Consider the following 9,735-nt stretch of genomic DNA (forward strand, 5'->3'; position numbering starts at 1 on the left):
CCACAAATTGCAAGAAAATAAGACATTGTGAAGAGGAGCAACCGTAAACAATAGCCCATGTACTCAGGCCTCAGAGGCTTAAAATATTGGAATTACCAAACAATGTAAAATGTGTGTCTTCAATATATTTAAAAAAAAAAACCTAAAATATAAGTAGAGAGCAAGAGAAGATATAAAATGAACAAGGAAATCTGAAAAAGAAGTAAACAAAACTAGAAACAAGAATACAATATTTGATGTGTAAAACTCATGGAGGAATGGGCACAACCATTAAAAAAAGAAAGTCAATAGATGGGTTTCACAGCTGAACAAAGACCTAACTGGAAGGTAGATCTGTAGAAATTATCCAGAATTCCAAATATAGAAAATATGAGGATGGAGTAGAAAGGTCTCATCAGAGCTTCAGTCGGGACAGAGAAAATATGTGAAGGTGTGACTAAGAATCTTCTAGAACTGATGAAAGACATCAATTCACAGAATTAGGAAACCCAAGGAATTTAATGAGGGTAAATCAGAGAAAACCCCAAACTCACGCAGATAACAGTAAACTGCAGAATACTGAAGACAAAAAATCCTAAAAGCATTGGAGACAAAAGTACCTTCAAAGGAAAAACAAAAGATGACAGTTGATGTAACAGCAACAATGGAAACCAAAAGACAGAACAGTATTTTTAACATATTGACAGGAAATAACTATTAACCTAGAATTCTGCACCCAGCAAAAGGGAACTTTTTTTTTTTAAGATTTTGTCAGAAAGCACAGCAGAGGGAGCAGCAAGTAGAGGGAGAAGCAGGCTCCCTGCTGAGAAAGGAGCACGATGCAGGACTCCATCCCATAGAACTTTTTTTTTAAGATTTTATTTATTTGAGAGTGTGTGAGGAAGCAAAGGTGGATATGGGTCAGAGCCAGAAGCAGACTCCCTGTGACCAGGGAGGCTGATTCAGGATTTGATCCTGGGACTCCAGGATCGTGACCTGAGCCAAAGGCAGTGGTTTAACCAACTGAGCTACCCAGGCACCCTGGAACTTTAAATAAAAAGGGTAAAAAACTAAGAACTACAAAAGGTGAGACAAATAGCACAAACTCAAGTGGTAGAAATAATGTACCCAAGTACGTTAATTGCAATAAATTTAAGTGACCAAATGTTTTAACTGGAAGAAAGTCTTGTCTAGATTTTTAAAAATCCATCTATGGGGCGCCTGGGTGGCTCAGTCAGTTAAGCGTCTGCCTTTGGCTCAGGTCATGATCTCAGGGTCCTGGGATCGAGCCCCGCATCAGGCTCCCTGCTTGGAGGGAAGCCTGGTTCTCTCTCTCCCTCTGCCCCTCCATCCCCATACTCATGCTCTCTCTCTCTCTCTCAAAATAATAATAAATCTAACCAAAAAAAGGCATGATCTTTATAAGAAAAAGTATATAACTTTATTGAAAACATTTAATGGACATACCATGTTCATGAACTGAAAAATGCAATTTCAATTTCATATGGATGTTGATCTTTCCCAAACTGATCTATAGATTCAGTTGGGTTTCATTCACAATCTTAAAGGGATTTTTTATTGCTGGAACTTGACAAGTGCATTCTAAAATTTATATGGAAGAGCAAGGACCAAGACTTAGGGAGTCATACAATAGAGGTGGACAAAGTGGAAAAATTAATTGTGGTATAGTCAGTGGCTCACTATACACCAAGGAGAAGGAATGCCCTACAGCTGTACACGTTCATCTGAATAAATCTCAGAAACGTAATATTGAGTGAAAAGGCAAGTCACAGAAGAATAAACACGGTATGGTTCCATTTACATGAAATTCAAATACATGCAAAACCAATACAAACCTAGGTAATACAACTACAAGGCAAAGCAAGGGAATGATTCAGACAGCGCCGTGTTTTCTCCACCCGGGAAGGGCACAGCGGGGGCTTCAAAGGAACTGGTCTCTATTTCTTAAATGGGGGGAGGGAGGGAGTTTATTTTATAAATATTTTCTTGCATCTCCTTACTACTTAATAAAAACAATAGAAAGCAGAGGAAGAAACAAGAAGTCGGCCAGTGCTTCTGTGCAGCACCAAGTGCCAGGCACGCCACATTCCTAACTGTTAAGAACTAGCAATTGAACATGCCATTTGGGGAAACCAAGAAGTCCTAGCAGCTCAAAGCTCTGTGGGTATGGACAGGGCCTGTCAGAAGGTTGGACCTCTCTGAGGGTTCCTGGGCGACAAGCCTGCTATCACTGGATGACATCTCCCCCACCCCAGGCAGCAACTGTAGTAGACTTTCTCACTTAACCCCATTTTTGGTCCAGTCCCTCACCCCCATCCTCCCCTGAGACCCCAAGCTTCTTCAGGTGACCCCCACCTGTACCTCAGAGGGGTAGTTGCCTGGCTGCAAGGGGGCCCTGGGTGGGGAGGGGTGACCTAGCTGCTTCTCATACAGACTTTGGGTCAGTCCCTACTGTCAGTCCCAAACCCTGCCTTCTTGGTGCCAGGAGTTTCTGAGCCTCTCCAGGGCTCTGGGGCGCAGTTTGGCTGCCTCTCAGCCCCTCCCTCTAGGAATTAACTTCTAATTCTCTGCTAAGAGAGGAAATGAGCCTCCTCTTCCCATCTTTCAGAATGTCATCAGGCTCTCTGGTCTACTCGTGTTTCCCTTCTAGTTTGTTTATCCTTATGGACATATATGTTTTATGTCTTTACTGTCATTTTAGATTTTAAAAGGAAAGAGAGATAAACCCATGTGTTTAAACCTGCCACATTTAACTGGAAGTCTGTTCCCTATATTTATTTATTTTTAAAGATTTTATTTATTTGACAGAGAGAGATCAGAAGTAGGCAGAGAGGCAGACAGAGAGAGAGGGGGAAGCAGGCTTCCTGCTGAGCAGAGAGCCCAATGCAGGGCTCGATCCCAGGGCCCTGAGATCATGACCTGAGCTGAAGACAGAGGCTTAACCCACTGAGCCACCCAGGCACCCCGTTCACTGTATTTAAATAAAAACATTTAACAGGGAGTTCCCAAAGGGCCCAGAGAGGAAGAGCTTCGCCTTCTGAGCAGGATCCCGCCGATGCCTGAACATCCCACCTGATTTCTCTGCCTCAATTTTGCTACTCACTTACCTCAGCCTGGCAAGGGTGAAGGAGAAAGCACAAAGATCTGGGTTCAAATCCTGACACCTCCATTCACTGCCCCATGACCTTACCACATCAACTCTCATAACTGCTGCCCCCAGAACCGGTTCAGCCCGAGAGGCACAGCCCGGTGGAGATGCTTCTCACCGTAAAGCACTGAACCTGAGGATGTTGGATTCTCATTCCCTGGTCACCATGCACCGCCCTGGACTGCTGCTGCCCCAGACCCACTACACCAAAGCCACAGGAGGCAGAGCCCCAGCCCCTTAAGCCGTCAAGCATTCTGTGGTTCCCATGCGTGGCAATCAGAGGAAACCAGAAAGAGCAGCCCGGGCAATAGAGAAGGACCAGAAACCCAGAAAGATGGAGGGAGTCCAAGAACCAAGTGGGCACTTTATTAACCCAGCAAAGGGGTGACTAGGCTGGCCAAGCAGCCCCTTACCAAACCATCCACTCTACTCGGGGGGCCAACAGAGGCAGAGCTGCGGGACCCAAGCCCTGGATACCGGAGTCCAAGCTGGGCAGGGGCAAGGCCAAGGATGGGACTGGAGGCCGGAGTTGGGCCCGAAAGGAGTTAGAAGCCCCCGTCTCCTGCTACCTTCTCCCTGAACACCTCTGGCTCTTCCTGGAATCAGGAAGCCACGAGGCCCTTATCTGCTGCTGTCTGGAAGGTGATCCCATCCCCAGGCAGTGGGGAGGCCAGGAAGGGCCAGAGCCAGACGAGGACCCAGCGGGGCCCCAGAGCCGCCTGCAAGTTGTGGCAAGGGCCCAGGTCATAAGAGTGCTGGCCCCGAGCCCACTCCCACGTGGTCTGGCCCCGCAGCAGCAGCATCCCATGGAAGAGCAGCCCAGCCCCACACAACAGTGCACCTGCCACACACGTGTCGGTCACAAAGGCCAGGGCAAACTGCGCCAGAGACACTCTGCCTGTAAGGAGAAAGCAAGAGCGTCAGGGGGCAGCTGCGGGCCCAGCCCTCCCAAAGCCCAGCTCCTGCCCTTCTTCCACTCCCAACCCTCTGCCACAAAGCAGGGCTCATTCCTCTGCTCAGCAAACACTGAGGGGCTACTCCCTGGCCAGCCCACGCCGGCGACCTGGGTAGACGCAGCCCCTGCCCAACACCCGACTTGCATTCGTCAAAAACCTGTGAGCACCTCCCACATGCTAGACGTGGTGGCAGACACCAGGAGGAACGCGGACACCAGCTCTGACCCCAGTGTCTTGCTCACAGACAGACAGATGACTTCTCACTTAGTTACGGATGGGATGTGTGTTACAGGGGGAAAGAGCACCTTCCGGCCCGCAGCGGGCACGACGAGGCTGCTGAAATGACGACCTACAGGCTGCTGTCATTCTGCTCGGTGAAAGAAGCCAGGCACAAAGGGCACATAAACGATGTCACGTCTGTAAAATGTCCCGAACAGGCAAATCCAGAGACACACAGGGGCTGGGGGACTCAGGGGGAGTGGGGAGTGACTAATGATGAAAATGTTCTGGAATCAGACAGTGGTGATGGCTGCACCACATGGTGAATGTACTAAATTCCACTGAATAACATACTAGGAAGGGGTTAAAATGACGAATTTCATGTTCTATGAATTCTGCTTCATTAAAAAAGAGAGGCTATGTGGGGAAATGCCAAGTGGACTTTGGAGGCTAAGGAAGTGGATTTCATCTGTTTTAATTAAGTGACATCTTGGGTGGTGTCTGAAGGACGCATTTGCTAGGCAAAGAGGGGAGAAAACATTCTGTTTGACGGTTGTAAGGCAGGATGGGGAGGGGCCTGTGAGACGAGTATGTGGATGGTTCTGGAAGCCCCGGAGAGAAGCCCAGCCCCAACATGCAGACCTGCAGGTGGTGGGCACAGGGGGTTCCAAGACCCGCCAGAGCGCAGAAAGCGATGGGAGCAGCGCCACAACCTCAGCATCAGGAGACCGGGTCCTTTGGGACCCGATCAAGAGAAGAGAGGGAGACCAAAACTTTAGGGAGAAAACCCTGCGTATGAGCTTCTGGAGATGCCCGGGGTACAGCCTTTCCAGGAAGTGGGAGGCCAGCAGTTTTATGCGGCAGAAAGGTCTCGTGAAGCAAAAAGACCTCAAAAGGGTCCTCTGGGCTTTGTGGGGACCGAGGCATTCTCAGGAGGGGGAGGGGGGCAAAAGCTAGTTTGGAGCAGGTACAGGAGTCAGTGGGAGGTGAGGAAAAGCAACCTGTGAGCCCGGGGAAGTCCTTCGAGAAGCATGGCTGCTAAGAGAGGGGCCAGAGCAAGAGCTAGGGAGGAGGAGGATGTGCGGGGACGAGAGGGTTTGTACAGGTGGGAAAAGCCAGGGGAGGGGGACTGGTTCAGCAGGAGAAAAAGCAGGCCACGGTGAGGCTTCCAAGCAGGGACAAAGGGCCAGACACCAGGAGAAGCTGGGGCCAGTCAGCCTGGCTTCGGATCTGAGGATGGGACAGTGGACATACCAACTGACATTTTCTCTGTGACAGATTTCAAGAGAGATGGGGCCTTGGAGAACAGGAAAGTGGGAAGGTTGGAGCCACAGTCATTAGGGGGAGCGAGCTTATGAGAAACCAGCGTGGCCAGGCACGAGTGAGGGCCAGCTGGGGTCAGCTGCCATGAATGTGACATGGGACCAATGGCCACAAAGTACCAGCTCGCAGCACCCAGCGGCAGCAGACAGAAGACAGAAAGGCACCATGGAAGACAGAGCCAAGAGGGTTGAGATGCTGGCAGGAGAATGGTGGAAATGAGGGTTCGAGGCTGGATGCGGGGGCAGTGAAGAAGGAAGGTGTTGACGGACAGAAAGGTGAGGGCCGGGAGCTCACAGGGCAGGCGTCCTGGAGTGTTAAGAGTAAGAGGCGGCTGGGAGAGGAGGCGGGGAGCAGAGAGGGAGGGGCACCCGCTCACGGCGTGACACACATTGACCTCTGAGGCGTAGGGTGGGTGTGGGAGTGGGTGAAGGAGGTCAAATGGAGAGAAGGTCCAGAAGCCGAGCAACTGGGGCACTGAGTGGGCCAGTGGAATCCGCCCAGACTTCGAGCCACCTGCGATTTCTACACGGCCCAGGGCTTGAGGGGGCCAAGAGAGGTGGGGTGCAGCGAAGTATGGCCTGAGGGCCTGCGTCTCCGTAGAAGCAGGGGGTCATCGAGGAGGCAGAGGAGGGCTGCTCAGGGAGCCAGCGTGGTCACAGCAAGACACTGACAGCCCCAAGGGGTCTCCCAAGGTCTTCCCCAACCCCTCCGGGCTGCAGGGAGGGGCCAGAGCCGGGCTTGGAGAAGATGAGGAGACACGGCCACTGTTCAGAGAGATCAGGGAGGAGTAACTGCGTCATGCAGAACATGGCCTGTCAGTCAGCCTCCTGATCCGTATCTTCACCTTCCAACTTCCAAAGACTGGAGCTTCCCTCTGCCTATAACTTTCACCGGCTCCCCAGTGTCCAGGCAAGTCAGGGCTCTCTCTCCTCGTACCAGCATTCAGGGATGGTCTCCACCATCCAGTCTGAAGCTACCCCCTGCCCAACCTCCATGCCTTTGTTCGGGCGGCTCCCCTCACTGAGAATGCTCCCTCCCTACCCCAACACTGCCCCCAACTCCCACCAGTCCTTCCTTCTCTGCCAACACCTAGAATCCTTGCCTGATTCTCCTAGCTAGAACTCTGTACCTGTGTCAAGGCCCTGTATTTTACGGTACCGCATAACCAGTCAAATCCCAAGGCTGCCCTCACCTCCCATAAATAACACTGGAACTGGGTCCCCAAGATGTAACCAGGAGAACCAGCCAGAAATCCCCTCCCCCACCAGAATGACCCACTGCAAGGGCCTCCGCCTCTGTGGGCGCCTCCCAAGCTCCCCACCTGTGAGCAGCATGAGCCAGGGCAGCAGGAGGAGGGCCGCGGTGTGCAGGGGCGCGTGGGCTCGCAGGAGGGCAGACAGGGCCGGGCCCAGCAGCACAGAGACGTGGAGCAGGACGCCTGCTGCGTGAAGCAACAGGCACAGGAAGGGCCGGTAGTTGCGGAATCCCACGCAGCGGCCCAGCAGGCGGCAGTGGTGATCCCGACGAAGGACGCAGACGCGGCAGGCGGAGCAATGCCCACTGCGCGGTGGCACCTGGCTCTGGCACTGGTAGCAGTAACTGCAGGGAAGGAACCACAGCGTCAGTTCCGCCAGCAGCTCGGAATGCACCCATCATGCCCGCTCAGCCTCGGAGCCCACCCTGGAGAAACAGGCACAGCCACTGCCCTAACAGCCTCGACCCCATCGTCCATAAACGCAGACCGGACACCCCTTCCTGGGCCCTTCCAGCTCGAGCACTGAAGGTGCCAGGACTCTTGCAGCTCGGACAGCCCAGTCTTAAGGCCTTTCTCTGCCTCCAACATCTGGGAGCCAACTTCTCACTTCCTCCGTGGTCACCACATTAGTCCAAGTCACCATGAACTCTCCCCTGGATTACCGCATCAGATTCTTAACTTCTCTCCCTGATTGATCCCAGCTCCGGTTCCTCCTGGTATCGTCTCACCCCGGCAGACAGGCTGATCCTTAAAAATCTAAGTCGTGGGAGCGCCTGGGTGGCTCAGTGGGTTAAGGCTCAGCTTTCGGCTCAGGTCACAATCTCCGAGTCCTGGGATCAAGCCCCGCATTGGGCTCCCTGCTCAGCTGGGAGCCTGCTTCCTTTCCTCTCTCTCTGCCTGCCTCTCTGCCTACCTGTGATCTCTGTCTGTCAAATAAAACCTTAAAAAAAAAAAAATCTAAGTCGTGTCCTCCTCCTCATCTCAAAATCCTACAATGGCTGTCCATCTCACTGGCAGTGAAACACAAAAGCTTCAGTGTCCTACAGGGTCTTTCTATCTCTACCCTTCCACCCCTCCCTTTCACTCCACACCAGCCATACTGGTCTTCTTGCTGTTCCTGGAACATGCAAGGCACATAACTGCTTCCCTCTTTGCACTGTCTGTTCCCTCTACCTGGAATGCTCTCCCCCAGATTCCCACATGGCTAACTCCCCCACCACCTTAAAGTATTTGGTCAAAAGCCTACTTTGACTACCCTATTTAAAACTGCAACCCGGTCACACTCTACCCTGCCCTACTTTTTGTTTCCATACCATCTTCTGACATTCTACGTAATTCCCTTATTTATACACCTATAGCTTATCACCTGCCCCCCCCCACTGGAATCACCTCCAGGAGGTCAGTAATCTATGCTATTGGACCTCCAGTGGCCGGAACAGTACCTTGCACACAGTAGGTTCTCATTAAATATTTGTAAGTGAATGAATGATATTTCTTCTGGATCTACCATCCCAGACTGTAAGGGTGTTCTGGCGCTAACGAGCGGATCCTATTGTAATCTGGTTCTAACAGCTTCTGGTCCTAGGGCACCTCCCCCTGTCCAAGGCTCCTGCTTCCCCCACCCCAACCCCCAGCTCCCGCGCCCCACTCACGCCCAGCCCTGGCCCAGACTGCGGCCGGCCAGCATCACGCCCCGAATGCTAGGGTCCGAGCGCAGGAAGAGCCCCACGTTGCCCAGCAGGTTGAGCAGCTGGAAGGCGGCCAGCACTAGCTGCAAGGCCCGAGCCAGGGGTCCCAGCGGGGGCGGCCCGGGACCCAGAATCAGGACATAGGCCAGCTCCAGGCCCACAGCCGAGGCCCACAGCGCGGTAAGCACAAGAGGCAGCCGCGCGGGCGCCCCCTCCGCGGTCCCCACCGCCCAGGGCTGCCCCATGGCTTGGACCCACCGGCAGTCGGATCCCGAGTACCCCGCCGCTTCCGTATTGGGGCGGAGATAGTGGCAGACGGACGCCTGCTACACCAATAGAAGCTCCGAACGGAGTTTAGCGTCACGGGGAGCGCCGGCAGATGCAGACATGGGATTGGACGGCCGCAGGAGCCTCGGAGAAGCTTATCCGCCAGGCGCTAGAGCCGGCGGGGTCCGCTCGTTGTGGCCACGCCCACCAGCGGAGCCCCGCCCCTCCCACAGAAGCCCCGCCTTCTGGCCTCGCTGGCTGGTTTGGAAGATTGAGTTGCAGCCTGGGTGCCGTCGGGGTTTCCCGGCTCAGCACATTCCCCCCCAGCCCCCAGCCGCCCCGATATTAATAGCCCTGCACCGGCTCATCCAGCTGGCCTGGAGCCCCTCTCCGTGCTCGAGTGTCTCCATCACCCCAGAAAACATTCGAACAGGTCGGCGCCTCGGTGTTTCTGACTGTGAAATGGGGATAGGGTTCTCTGTTTCCCGCCTGCGCGGCGCAGAGAGACGGTCAGGAGGACTAAGGCGCAGCTTCTAGAGCGGCCTACAGTCGCTACTGTTATCGTTATCTCCGTTGTCCACGCGAGGAAACAGAGGAGCGTGGCTTTCTCACGGTCACACAGCGCCCAAGAGGCGGCGCCGGAACGGGAACCTCGAATCTCCGCCATAGAATCCACCCCAGCGCCCCCAAATCCTGCAGTCCCTGGTCCCAGGGTAACCACTTGCCTCGTCCAGACCCGAGCACCCTCGCCCCCATCCGGCCCCTCCCTCCTCCCCCATATTTAGCGCGAATACGATCCGGGGCTGGGCCGGGCGCTACTTAACGCGGCCCCGGTGTTCCGGAGAGCGCCGAGCGGTGCGGAGCCAGGAGCCCTAGCAA

General features: G+C 53.6%; 1 protein-coding gene across 1 annotated transcript; it reads right to left on the bottom strand.

Annotated features, from left to right (window-relative positions):
* Positions 1–3,492: 3,492 nt before the first annotated feature.
* ZDHHC24 (zinc finger DHHC-type containing 24) lies at positions 3,493–8,864 on the bottom strand. Its single transcript, XM_044259761.1, has 3 exons — positions 8,554–8,864; positions 6,968–7,245; positions 3,493–4,046 (listed from the first exon to the last, which is right to left on the bottom strand). The coding sequence occupies exons 1-3, from the start codon at positions 8,832–8,834 to the stop codon at positions 3,751–3,753; spliced, it is 855 nt and encodes a 284-aa protein (XP_044115696.1). The 5' UTR covers positions 8,835–8,864; the 3' UTR covers positions 3,493–3,750.
* Between the last annotated feature and the right edge of the window lie 871 nt (positions 8,865–9,735).

Source organism: Neovison vison, chromosome 7 (assembly GCF_020171115.1).
Source record: "Neovison vison isolate M4711 chromosome 7, ASM_NN_V1, whole genome shotgun sequence".
NCBI lineage: Eukaryota > Metazoa > Chordata > Mammalia > Carnivora > Mustelidae > Neogale > Neogale vison.

Excerpts from the sequence above, each read along its gene's own strand:
- ZDHHC24 (XM_044259761.1), bottom strand. The coding sequence starts at position 8,834 with ATGGGGCAGCCCTGGGCGGTGGGGACCGCGGAGGGGGCGCCCGCGCGG. Across the intron at positions 7,246-8,553 it reads AGTCTGGGCCAGGGCTGGGC|TTACTGCTACCAGTGCCAGA; the intron begins GTGAGTGGGGCG and ends CCTTCCCTGCAG. Across the intron at positions 4,047-6,967 it reads CTGGCTCATGCTGCTCACAG|GCAGAGTGTCTCTGGCGCAG; the intron begins GTGGGGAGCTTG and ends TTCTCCTTACAG.